At 41.4% G+C, this 14,207-nt stretch overlaps 1 protein-coding gene across 1 annotated transcript in view; it reads left to right on the top strand.

Annotated features, from left to right (window-relative positions):
• LOC139162211 (neuronal acetylcholine receptor subunit alpha-7-like) overlaps nt 1-14,207 on the top strand; it is a 125,203-nt gene that overhangs the window by 62,507 nt on the left and 48,489 nt on the right. Inside the window, exons 3-4 of the mRNA XM_070742324.1 lie at nt 7,905-7,949; nt 10,993-11,102. Coding sequence (XP_070598425.1) covers nt 7,905-7,949; nt 10,993-11,102 — 155 coding nt within the window. The remainder of the gene's footprint in view (nt 1-7,904; nt 7,950-10,992; nt 11,103-14,207) is intronic.

Here is a 14,207-nt window from a genome sequence, read left to right as displayed (position 1 = left end):
TCCAGTGCAGCAGAGCCCTTATTTTTTTTAACACATCCTCCCCCCTAAATTATTCAAAGTAACTGATCTGAATGAAATCATTTCCATGATGAATGAAAGGGGTAAAAAAGATATATCAGAAAATATGAATAGGTGACTGCTTGGTTGTTATGAAAGTGGGAATCTTCAGGTTGGTAATACTGTAGTAGTATTATCTGTCATTGGATTTTAATAGATAAATAAAAACAGTGATTGATGCACATATGCTTAGAAACAATCCAAATAACAAATAAATGAATAAACAAATCTGTTTCAAATCGCAACTTTATACATACAGATGACAAAGGAATGAATGTAATTCTAAAAGCAAGACTGCTTTGATTCTTTATGATAAAAGTCTGAAAACATTAATAAAGGATTCAAAAATATAATGAGAGATTCTGAATTATTATTTGTACAGATCATTACTTGGCATTGTCTAGAGGGATCTTGGAAAAAATGAACACGGAAGAAAACAAAAAATCTGAGAGAGCCTAGAGAGCAGCAAATAAATTTTAATTACTGATGGCATAATTAAAGTGCAGTATTGCAGGCAAACTTTATTCGATCCTGATGGGCTCAAGGTTGACTCAACCTTCCATCCTTCTGAGGTTGGTAAAATGAGGACCCAGATTGTTGGACAGATTGCCGGACATGATCCAGGTTGGAGTTGCCTTATTTTGTGTGGATCTCTAATGTTTGGCTTTGCCTGCCAGCGTCCACTCCCCCTCCACAGCCCCAAAGGTTGGATTTCCATGACATGTGAAGCTGGACAGGAGAGCACAGATGGATGGATGGATGGGTGGATGGGATGGGATAGGATTAGAGACAGGGATAAAGAGGAAGGGAAAGAGAGAAAGAAAGAAACAGGCAGAGAGAGAGGGGAGAAAGACAGAAAAAATAAGGGGTAGGAAAGAAGAGAGGGAGGGAAAGATAAAGAGAGAAAGACAGAGTGGGGAAAGAGAGAGAGAGGGAGGGAAAGAGAGAGAGGGAGGGAAAGAGAGAGAGGGAGGGAAAGAGAGAGAAAGAGAGGGGTAAAGAATGGGGAGAGAAAAAGAGAAATGATATTACAATTTTTTTCTTTTTTATTGTTACTTTTTTATTGTTCATATTTCAAAAGCAGAAAAAAATGAAGGGTCATAAAAGTGCATTTATTGCATATTTCTTAGAACAATTAGCTGAACTCTGCAATATTTATCATTAGTTTAGGTAGTAAAACCTCATTATTCAGATTAAATTGCCCTGTTGGCACTTTGCAATAAATAAGTGGGTTTTGGGTTGCAGTTTGGGCACTTGGTCTCTAAAAGGTTCACCATCACTGCCCTAGTAGTATGTAAAACTCCACTAAAAGTCACTTGGTAGAATAACAAAGAAGCTGTGGAAAAGAAAAAGGAAAATGCATATAGGAGAAGGATTGTTGCCACAAATCTAATAAATAAATTAAATAAATAAATAAATAAATAAATAATAAGTATGTGTAAAGAAAGTTCAAGAAAGTTGTTAAAAGAGTGTAAGGAATTGCAAAAGTTAGTAAAACGTAGTAAATGCATAGGGAAATTAAAACTGTTTTCAAATGAAAGGAAGTACATGGATAAACGTGGAGGAACCCTTCACATATTCATAGTGACCTTTGCAAAGAATAAATGCATAAGGTTTTCTTTTAAAGATTATTATGTTCTGACATCAAATGTGGTCGGTCTTTTTTTTAACTTCTGAAACTGTGATTTCATTCCCTTTGTTTGAAAATTCTGATTCTATTCTGGACTTAAGTTCCTTACTACAATAAATAAAATACAGTAAAAGGGAAGTGGGAACCAACTATATAGAGCCATGATGGTGAACCTATGGCATGTGTGCTGTAAGTTGCATGCAGAGCCCATTGCCCTTCTGGGTTCCAGGACACGCATGTGCGCTGGCCAGTTGGTCTTCGTGCATGCGGGAGCACTGGAAACTGGAAGAGCAGATTCCAGCCTGCATACGCACACTGGGAAGCTGAACTTCTGGTTTCTGGTGCGTGCATGCATGCTCGCCAGCTGGTCTTCATTGCGCATATGCTCCAGAAACCAGAAGACCCAGTGGATGGCATACGTGCTGGGGAGCTGCTCTTCTGGTTTCCGGTGCTTTCCTATGTGTGTGCGCTCCCATTTCAGTACTCGATGCTAAAAAGGTTCCCGAACACACCATCACTCTGCTAAGCAAATAATTCCCTCAACACTGCCAAAGTATTCACTAAGGCTACATTACTATTATTATTTGACTTCTCATCATTCCTATCAAACGTCTCCTCCCACTTATGACTGTATGACTGTAATTTATTGCTTCTATGCTGTATGACTGTAATTTGTAGCTTCAGGTGCTCAGGCATGAAAATGTGCCGCTCAAATACTATACTTTTCCAGTCACACTGAAAAAAAATTATAGGGAACATTGGTGTGGGGAACAGGTGAAAACTGGACCTTCAAGAAATTTTGACAATGGGACACTTTGTTAAGTTGCCTTGACTTCAGGCAAGAGAAGATTGCCTTCAGATGAGGTGTGAATTCTTGTTTTTGAAACTTTTTAGAGAGGACCTTTCCAAGATTTCTATTAATTGCCAAGAACATTTTTGTTAAAATATACAACTTACCTAAAATAGACAACTTACCTATTTTGTTAAAATAGACAACAATACCTATTTATTGTTGTTTGTTTTTGACTGCTCTGTGCTATAACCTCTATATACTGTAGATGGTAAAGGTAAAAATATTTATTTGTACTATTTTTGAATTTGATTTTTGTTGCCTTGGATACCTTTAATGGGAAAAAGTGGTACAAATCTTATAAAAATAAACATCCACAAGGATTTGCTTATATTTATGTGGGAGGAATATTGAATTTTGCAAGCTCTCCTAAAGATTGAATAGTGCTCTGGCTCAAAAACCGGCTTACCATTTCAATAAGAAGTAAATTTTCATTCTGAAATCCCCCAGCTCCCTTGAAACTGTCAGTACAAGGACTTTTATTTTCTTGAAGAAGGAGCTGTTACTATCAAGAAATGAGCAATGCTGGGAAGAATGATAAATTGGTTTTATTATAAAATATAGTATTGAAAGTGGTAAAAAGGAATATGTCAACATTTCAAGTGATGCCGCCATTATCAATGAGAGTGGCTCCTAAGTGAATCAATACTTAATAAAACTGAAGTGATTGGATATGAAAATAAGATATACATTTGTTTGAAATGGTGTAGGATTTCCTGCCTAAGCAGGGGGTTGGACTAGAAGCCCTCTAAGGTCCCTTCCAACTTTGTTGTTTTTGTTATTTTCTTGTTTTAGTTTTGAAAGAATAAGCTGAATTTGAGATGTGATAGGAGATGGAAATACAAGCAACAATGTAAAACTCTTCAACACCACCGATAACACAACTACTCTCCAAAAAGACCTTGACGCTGTTTCTGAGTGATCTAACACATGGCAACTCCAAATCTCAACTAGCAAATGCTCTGTCCTACACATTGGGAAGAAGAATCTGAATTCCAAATACGAACTGAATAATGAAATTATCATAGATAATCCCCACTCGGTTAAAGACCTTGGTATGCTAATAACAAAATATTTAAGTGCCAAAGCCCACTGCAACAATATAGCCAAGAAGGCTTCAAGAGTTGTAAACCTAATCCTATGTAGCTTCAGCTCTGGCAATCTCATACTACTTATCAGAGTTTACAAAACTTTTCCCAGACCCATCCTCGAATACAGCTCATCTGTTTGGAACCCATATCACATCTCAGGCATTAACACCCTTGAAAATGTCCAAAGATACTTCACCAGAAGAGCCCTTCACTCCTCCACTCGAAATAGAATACCCTATGAGACTAGACTTTCAATCCTGGGCCTAGAAAGTTTAGAACTAAGGCGCCTTAAACAAGATCTAAGTATTGCCCACAAGATCTTATGCTGCAATGTCCTGCCTGTTGGCGACTACTTCAGCTTCAACCACAACAACACAAGAGCACACAACAGATTTAAACTTAATATTAACCGCTCCAAACTTGACTGTAAAAAATATGACTTCAGTAACCGAGTTGTCGAAGCGTGGAACTCATTACCGGACTCCATAGTGTCATCCCCAAACCCCCAACACTTTACCCTTAGATTATCTACGGTTGACTTATCCAGATTCCTAAGAGGTCAGTAAGGGGCGAGTACAAGTGCACTAGAGTGCCTTCCATCCCCTGTCCTATTGCTCTCCTATATCTCCTATACCTTTTTTCTATTCCTATATCTCTTCTTCTATTCTTTCATTGATATGTTCTATTACTATATCTTCTTTTCTATTATTTCTTAGATATATTTTACTATGAGTATCTCCTCTATAACCTTCATCATGTATTTTACTATGTGTATATAGATATATACACGCTAAACCCTCTTTGTGTATTGGACAAAATAAATAAATAAAAAATAAATAAATACTGCATTATTGCCGTAAAATAGTACTTGAATTATATCTCAATCTAGTGTTAGAACTCTGTTGAGAAGAATAGAATATTTTAAAAATGTCAGAATATACTTTGGGTCCCATTGACTTAGAAATGCCAATTGGTAAGCCCCAGGTAGTGTGTCTTTTCTGCTGTAGCACCCACTTTGGCAAACATTCTTTTTCTGAAAATAGAATGGAATGGAATAGAATGGAATTCTTGATTGGGCACACAAGGAATTTGTCTTTGGTGCATATGCTCTCAGTGTACATAAAAGAAAAAGATACATTTGTCAAGAATCATGAGGTACAACACTTAATGATTGTCATAAGGTACAAATGAGCAATCACAAAACAATCAATATTAGTATAAAACATAAGGATAGAAACAACAAGTTACAGTCATACAGTCATAAGTGGGAGGAGATGGGTGATAGGAATGATGAGAAGACAAATAATAATAGTAGTGCAGCCTTAGTGAATAGTTTGACAGTGTTGAGTGTTTAGCAGAGGGATGGCATTCAGAAAACCCCCCTTGTTCTTGTATCTAGTTGTTTTGGTGTACAGTGCTCTATAGCATCATTTTGAGGGTAGGAGTTGAAATTAGGGTGTCTTCAGCCCTGCTGGTATTTTAACATCTTGAAGAGCTGCTTCCATGCCTGTGCTTTACACATTCAGGGCTCCTTATCTTGGCAGTCCTAGTGACTGTTAATTATGATATCTTCTTTGGCTGCTGTATATCTTAATTTTTACATTTGTAGCGGGAATTGTTTTCAACTTATTTTGAGATGGTTCACTGCCCAGAGTCACTTGTTGAGTTAAGTGGCTATACAAATTAAATGAATAAATAGCTATTTCTTCAATAAAGCACTTGTGAGTCTCACTGCTTCATGTGGGGGATTGGAATTCTGGATTGATGGAAAACATTTGGATGAAAGAATGTTGATAGCGATAAAGAAGATGTCAGTGATACTGCCAAACTGAAAATACACCTTCCAAGTTCCCCACTGAGTGTAATATTTGGATATATTGTGGACTTAAGATGAGAAGACAATAAGCAATAAATATAGTGTTGACACTGTGCGGAGCCCTAATGGATCCATGTCTACTGTGCATGATCTTGTGCAAGGGTGTCAAACTCAATGCCCATGGGCTGGATCCAACCCATAGGGTGCTTAGAGCTGTCTCACGGGACTGCCCTGGAAACAACAAAGGAGCAGCCCATGGTGCCTTTGCCAGCGAAAACAGAGCTCAGGGTGGCCATATGCAGTCTTCCCAGGCTCTATTTTTGGCCAGGGTGGCCTCCTGCAGCCCTCTGACAGTAAACACATTTGTTTGTTTGTTTGTTTGTTTGTTTGTTTGTTTGTTTCATTGATTAATTTTTATGCCACCCTTCTCCTTAGACTCAGGGCGGCTTACAACATGTTAGCAATAGCACTTTTTAACAGAGCCAGCATATTGCCCCCACAATCTGGGTCCTCATTTTACCCACCTCGGAAGGATGGAAGGCTGAGTTAACCTTGAGGCTGACATACTGAAGGCATTTTCCCTTCTCTTTCAAAAGCAGTCATTACTTTTGAGACATTACCTCTTGAAACGGCAACATTCGGGCACTTTCTGTTACACTAGCGCCTGCCATTCGAGCACTAACAATTTGGCCTCTTTGAAAGTCTGAGAGGTCTGCCATTTCTAGAAGGTTATAACCAATTCTCTTAAATTTGTGTAAAAAAAAGGTAGTTTAAAAAATATACCAAATCACAGAATTTTAAAAAAACGTTAAAAGATGTCAAGTTTTGATTGATTTGAACATGTTCAAACATGATGTCAAAAAGTGTTTCCATTTTTTTGTCCACCCCTATAGCTCATGGGTGGTGCATGTGGCTACTCATTTTTGCTGGCAGAGGGCTGCAGAAGCCAACCCCAGCCGAAAATCGGGCCATGCCCACCCCATCCCAGCCACCCTAATCATGCCCACCCCGCACCCCAAAATCAAACACAAACCTGATGCGGTCCTCAATGAAATTGAGTTTGACACCCCTGATCTTGTGAATTATGTGTGCAGGCTGCAAGGGTTGTATAATATATCTTCATTCCTGCATTCGGAATACATCTTATGTTTCTTTCACAAAGAGAGAATTTTTATGCGTCTACTGTATATTTTTATTGAAACCAGTGAACTTAATAATTGTAACTTTATTCATTTATATCCTGTTCCTATACTGTTGATTTCATATTTGTTTCTTTCTTGTTTGTTTATCTCAATGTCATGGTGTAATAACCTCTAGGTAAGGATTTAATAAATATTGACTCGGTTCTGTAACAGAGAACTGCTGACACGCTCCAAATGAACAATATAGTTACATATATTTAATTATAGTTTGTAGGAACTGTAATTGATTTTTCTTCCTCCCCTTCCCCCTTCTAGCTGATCATGCTGGGAGCTAGACTAGAAGAAGTTATCTAAATGAAATCCAATGTCATGCTTGTAGACTTCTCCTTCTGGTACTGAACTTTTTCTCCCCTGCCATTCTATCTCAACAACCTGGGCTCCCAAAAGCTGCTTTGGAAGATTGGGACAACTTCTAAAACAGATATTTTTGGGGAGGAATGTCACCTAGTGTTCCATGAAGCAAAATTGCATCTATTGATAGAAGCACCCCCCTATGTTTTATTCAATGATACAAAGTTCTTTTGAGGTTAAATTCCTTCGTTCTTATATGGTCAAAAGTTCATTATTTATGAAAAAAAGAGAAGCACAGCAATTGGCCTACAGACCCCACAGATACCCATACTACATTAAAGATATGTGTGATTTTAATAACATTTATTTTTCTTAATAGTCGTAGGAAAATAATCTCATTAATTGAAGGAATACTTTTCATTACAGCCATTGGATTATGTAACAAATCAAATGCAGCAGTAAATATAGCAGTTATAGAAAAATTGTGTGAATAGAAACGGGGGGAAAATATATATAACATTTATGAAAAGAATCCACATCTCTACATTTATCTATTTTATATTAGCTGCTGTGATTCTAGAAGCAAAAGACCATTTCCCAGTTGGCCACCAATTCATCCTAAAGAGTTAAAGAGTGATCTACTTTTAGGCTTGAAGCTTACAAACGGAATAACATTTATAGATTTAAAATATATTGCCAATGAATTTTTCAAGCACTGCTATAAAGAATCAGGAGCTGTGCAGAATTTTGCCACTCTTAAGGAATAATACGACAGTTAATACAGCGAGTCAATCCCCCGTCTGCCTAGTTTTTAATAATTAGAGCAATAAAAACAGTCCATAATAAGCTTATTTGAATATCTCTACCTGTACTCAGTCTTAATTCTCCTGAGCCTATGTTTTAAAACCATTGATTTATAAATAATTAACAAAACTCATTTAAATATTTTTCCTCCTATTTTTTTAAGGATGAAAAGAACCAGGTCTTGATAACAAATGCATGGCTACAGATGGTGAGTAATTTTGTCTTTATTCTAGGTGAGCCACTGGCTGAATTTAATTATTTGCCATAGAATAGATTCTCCAGATGGAGAAAAGATTGTCTGAAGCAGAAAATAAATCCTGCCTATTTAGAGTTTATGTTATTTGTAATTCTTAGAATAGAGAAATTAATAGTTTGGCTTTATTGGATTTCAGAGAAAGCTGAGTAATTTCTGGAAGAGGTTTTAGCCAGATTAATGTTGAAGCTAAACTTCAATTTGTGCTGAAAACTGAAAACTGAAAATTGCAATTTGCCCCTCCTCCCGACCCCTAATTTATTAAGCCCCACCCACATTACCCTGTACTGCTCCCTATATTCCTTATTTAATGTGGATGTTGCTAATAAGGCCTGCTGGCAGAGAAACACAGAATGTGGTATCATCTGGTAGATCCTACTAGGAATCAGAGTTCCCTCTAAGCTGAGCAGTGAGCAATCGCTCACTTAAAAATCATCATCAACTCAGAGTTTTCCAAACCTGCCCAGAAGCCGAGAGGGAAAGAGTGAGAGGGAAGGAGAGACAGAGGAAGAGAGAGAAACAGAAAAAAGAGAGGAAGGAAAAGAGAAAGAAAAAGAATGGAAGTAAGGAAGAGAGAAAGAAAATCAAAATCTAGTTTGAAACTAGCTCAACTATTTAAATGGCATTTTGATATTGATAGAGTTGCCCTATTATGAGTTCACTGTTATAGACACACAGTACAGTATTTTTTTTTTTAATTCTCTGAGGCAAAACAGGGTGGGTTTTTTATTTGTTTGTTTGTTTGTTTGTTTGTTTGTTTGTTTGTTTGTTCGTTCGTTCATTCATTCATTCATTCATTCATTCATTCATTCATTCATTCATTCATTTATTGTTTCTGTGCCGCCCAGTCCCGAAGGGACTGCCGCTCAGAAACTATACTTTTCCGCCCACCCCCCCAAAAAATTAGAGGGAACACTGCTAGGAATTATAAATAAATCAAATCCTCTGATTGCCATTTTGGGTGACCGCTATACCCCAGCCCATAATTTCCCTAATATTAACCTAACATTTGTATTCAGTGTTATTGTACATTACTACACACATTTAGTTTAGAAGAGTGTTTTTTCAAACTTGGAAACTTTTAAGATGTGTGAACTTCAAGTCCCAAAATTCCCTAGCATGCTGACTGGGGAATTCTGGGAGCTGAAGTCTACATATTTTAAAGTTGGCAAGTTTGAAAAACACTGGATTAGAAGAGTTTGCATGAGCTGCAGTTTACCATCCTCTCCTACTATAAATTTCCCTGAGGCTGTATCATGCCAAATTGCCTGTTGTTTTCCTATCTGTGGGCAGGAAACAGTTACTATCATTGTAATTTCTGTCATTGGGTGGTGAGGCTCAACAGTAGACAGTCCAAAGTTAAAGTTTTTTCTTTCTTTCACTATATTAAATGATCAGAACAATGATGAAACAGACCAGCAATGGATTTATTTATTTATTTTTAAGCCCAGCAAAAAACTAGATAGTCTTATCTCAAGAAAAATAGTAATTAAAAAAACAGAACAGGGCTTTGAAACAGAAATGCTCTGCATATTAGTCAATTCAATTCAATTCAATTTATTAGATTTGTATGCCGCCCCTCTCCAAAGACTCGGGGCAGCTCACAACAGTAATAAAAACAGTATAACAATGGAACAAATCTAATAATAAAATATATAAAAACCTCAACAATTAAAAACCATACAGCACATACACATCAAACATGAAATATAATAAGCCTGGGGGAGATGTCTTACTTCCCCCATGCCTGGCGATATAGGTGGGTCTTAAGTAACTTGCGAAAGACAAGGAGGGTGGGGGCCGTTCTAATCTCAGGGGGAAGTTGATTCCAGAGGGCTGGGGCTGCCACAGACATTGTTTAGTTGACGGGACCCGAAGAAGGCCAACTCTGTGGGACCTTATTGGCCGCTGGGATTCGTGCGGTAGAAGGAGGTTCCGGAGGTATTCTGGTCCAATGCCATGTAGGGCTTTAAAGGTCATGACCAACACTTTGAATTGTGACTGGAAACTGATCGGCAGCCAGTGCAGGCCACTGAGTGTTGTAGAAACATGGGCGAATCTAGGAAGCCCCACGATAGCTCTCATGGCCACATTCTGCACGATCTGAAGTTTCCGAACACTTTTCAAAGGTAGCCCCATATAGAGAGCGTTGCAGTAATCGAACCTCGAGGTGATAAGGGTATGAGCGACTGTGAGCAATGACCCCCTGTCCAAATAGGGCCGCAACTGGTGCACCAGGCAAACCTGGGCAAACGCCCTCCTCGCCACAGCCGAGAGATGGTGTTCCAATGTTACTAAATTACTAAAACTATTATGGCTTATCTAGTATCCCCCATGAACCCAAATATCTTTCGTCATTATTTTCTGTAGGTCATTGGCAATTCATTCAATATAAATTGTAAGGATACAAGCAACAAAGTTACAGTCATACAGTCATTAGTGGGAGGAGATGGGTGATCCGAACAATGAAAAGATTAATAGTAGTAAATAGTTCGACAGTGTTGAGGGAATTATTTGTTTAGCAGAGTGTCGGCATTTGGGGAAAAATGTACTTGTGTCTAGTTGCTCTGGTGTGCAGTGCTCTATAGCATTGTTTTAAGGGTAGGAGCTGAAACAGTTTGTGTACAGGATGTGAGGGGTCAGTAAATATTTTCACAGCCCTCTGTTTGTTTAGTGCAGTATACATGTCCTCAATGGAAGGCAGGTTGGTAGCAATTGTTTTTTCTGAAGTTCTGATTATCCTCTGAATTCTGTGTTTGTCTTGTTGGGTTGCAGAACCAAACCAGACAGTTATAGAGGTGCAGATAACAGACTCAATAACTCCTCTGTAGAATTGTATCAGCAGCTCCATTGGGCAGTTTGAACTTATTGTGGCTGGTATATATCTTATCACAGATAAACCTGGTCCTGGGATGATGGCACTGATTCCTCATATTATTTTATATAGGGAGAGCATTTAAGATGCTCTAATAAATATGCAGTATATATTTCTCCATAGTACTGGATCGATGCTTATTTGTCATGGGATCAGTATGAATATCCAGGAGTTCAGAATTTGAGATTTCCAGCTGATCAGATTTGGGTGCCAGATATTCTTCTCTACAACAGGTAAGGCAATCATATTTATTTATTTATTTATTTATTTATTTATTTATTTATTATTATTTAGATTTGTATGCCGCCCCTCTCCGCAGACTCGGGGCGGCTCACAACAAGTGAAAAAACAATCTACAACAAATCTAAATTACTGTTTAAAAATATTTAAAAGACCCCATATTCTAAACACACATACATACAAACATACCATTCATAAATTGTATCTGCCCGCAGGAGATGTTTCAGTTCCCCCATGCCTGATGACAGAGGTGGGTCTTAAGGAGTTTACGAAAGGCAAGGAGAGTAGGGGCAGTTCTAATCTCCGGAGGGAGTTGATTCCAGAGGGCTGGGGCCGCCACAGAGAAGGCTCTTCCCCTGGGGCCCGCCAACTGACATTGTTTAGTTGACGGGACTCGGAGAAGGCCCACTCTGTGGGACCTAATCGGTCGCTGGGATTCGTGCGGTAGCAGGCGGTCTCGGAGATATTCTGGTCCAGTGCCATGAAGGGCTTTAAAGGTCATAACCAACACTTTGAATTGTGACCGGAAGTTGATCGGCAACCAATGCAGACTGCGGAGTGTTGGTGAAACATGGGCATACCTAGGTAAGCCCATGACTGCTCTCGCAGCTGCCTTCTGCACGATCTGAAGTTTCTGAACACTTTTCAAAATTAGCCCCATGTAGAGAGTGTTACAGTAGTCGAACCTCGAGGTGATGAGGGCATGAGTGACTGTGAGTAATGAGTCCCGGTCCAGATAGGGCCGCAACTGGTGCACCAGGCGAACCTGGGCAAACGCCCCCCTCGCCACAGCTGAAAGATGGTTCTCTAATGTGAGCTGTGGATCGAGGAGGATGTCCAAGCTGCGGACCCTCTCCGAGGGGGTCAATAATTCCCCCCCCCAGGGTAATGGAAGGACAGATGGAATTGTCCTTGGGAGGCAAAACCCACAGCCACTCCGCCTTATCCGGGTTGAGTTTGAGTCTGTTGACACCCATCCAGGCCCCAACAGCCTCCAGACACCGGCACATCACTTCCACCGCTTCGTTGACTGGACATGGGGTGGAGATGTAAAGCTGGGTATCATCAGCGTACTGATGATACCTCACCCCATGCCCTTGGATGATCTCACCCAGCGGTTTCATGTAGATATTAAATAGGGGGGAGAGGACCGACCCCTGAGGGACCCCACAAGGGAGAGACCTCGGAGTCGACCTCTGGCCCCCCACTAACACCGACTGCGACCGACCGGAGAGGTAGGAGGAGAACCACTGGAGAACAGTGCCTCCCACCCCCAACCCCTCCAGCCGGTGCAGAAGGATACCATGGTCGATGATATCGAAAGCCGCTGAGAGGTCAAGAAGCACCAGGACAGAGGATAAACCCCTGTCCCGGGCCCGCCAGAGATCATCCATCAACGCGACCAAAGCGGTTTCCGTGCTGTAACCGGGCCTGAAACCTGACTGCTGGGGACCTAGATAATCGGCTTCTTCCAAGGACCGTTGGAGCTGGAGTGCCACCACCTTCTCGACAACCTTCCCCATAAAGGGAAGGTTGGAGACTGGCCGGTAGTTATTAAGTACGGCTGGGTCCAGGAAAGGCTTCTTGAGGAGGGGGCGCACAAGCGCCTCTTTATAGGATGATGGAAAGGATCCCCTCCCCAAGGAAGCGTTGATAATCTCCTGGACCCAGCTCCGTGTCACCTCCCTGCCGGCCGAGACCAGCCAGGAGGGACACGGATCCAGTAAACAGGTGGCGGAACTCACAGCTCCAATGGCCTTGTCCACTTCATCAGGTGTCACCAGATCAAACTCTTCCCAGACAGGTGGACAAGTACGGGCCCCAGTCACCTCGACTGACTCGTTGTCAGCCAACTCTGTTTTCCAATTGGAGTCGAGGTCCGCCTGAATCTGAGCGATTTTATTGGCACTACTCTGTAAGGGCTCCCCAGCTCCCCCCTGGTTAAGAAGGGAGCAGGTCACCCTAAACAGAGCAGCCGATCAAGAGCCTCCGCTGCAGCCTTGTTGCAGGCTTCCGCAAGAGACTCCGCCGAACTGTGGACGAGTGCATCTGGAATAACCCCAAGCGCCGTCTGAAAGCCCTCTGGGTCCATCAGGCGTCTGGGGCGGAACATCTTAGTTGGTTCCGCCTCCCTGCGGGGAAGGATTGGAGCCAGGAAGTCAAGCCGTAGTAGAAAATGGTCTGACCATGACAAAGGCAATATTTCTAAGCCCCTTAGTCTCAGACCATTACTCAATTGCTCAGAGAGGAATACCATGTCGGGCGCGTGCCCTCCCTCGTGAGTCGGACCCTGTATTACTTGAGTCAGGTCCATGGCTGTCATGGTGGCCATGAACTCCTGTGCCAGTCCAGAGGCTTCGCCGAGTGACGGCAGGTTGCAGTCCCCCAGGACAATAAGTCTGGGGAACTCCACCGCCAACCCGGCTACCTCCTCGAGCAGCACAGGCAGGGCTTTTGACACGCAGCTGGGAGGCAGGTACGTGAGAAACAAGCCCACCTGAACCCCTAAGTCCAGCTTCATCAAGAGAGATTCACAACCCGCAATCTCTGGAGCAATGAGTCTACATAGGCAAAGGCTCTCCCTGGCTATAATAGCCACTCCTCCCCCCCTTCCCTGGGGTTGAGGTTGATGTCATATGTGAAACCCAGCTGGGCAAATTTCAGAGAGAGAAACTCCTCCCTCTGGGCCCAGCCAGGTTTCAGTAATACATGCCAGGTCGGCCTCCTCATCCAGGATTAGATCCCGGATGAGGAGAGCTTTATTTACCACCGACCTGGCATTAAGCAGCAGCAACCTGAGCCCAGGGCCAGAATTACACTCCTCACCAGTACCCAAGGTTGGGCTCACAGAGCCAGAACAAGGGATCGTTATTACGCAACGATCCCTCGTTCCCCTGGAACGGCTAACTCTGTGGCCCCCGCCATATCTGCCTCTCCCCAGCAACACCAGGATGTTCTGACCCTCTGTCCCCCCAGAAATAGGTGCCTCCCTCCCTCCTGCCTCTCCAGCGCCAGGTGGGCCAACTATGTTACTTGCATCCTTCCCATTCATTTCACCCATATTATACCCCCATCCATCCCATCCATCCCATCCATAC

The sequence above is a fragment of the Erythrolamprus reginae genome, chromosome 2, assembly GCF_031021105.1.
Source record: "Erythrolamprus reginae isolate rEryReg1 chromosome 2, rEryReg1.hap1, whole genome shotgun sequence".
In the NCBI taxonomy this organism is placed as follows: Eukaryota; Metazoa; Chordata; class Lepidosauria; order Squamata; family Dipsadidae; genus Erythrolamprus; species Erythrolamprus reginae.
The sequence above is the reverse complement of the archived record's forward strand: the minus strand, read 5'-3'. Positions and strand labels throughout refer to the sequence as shown.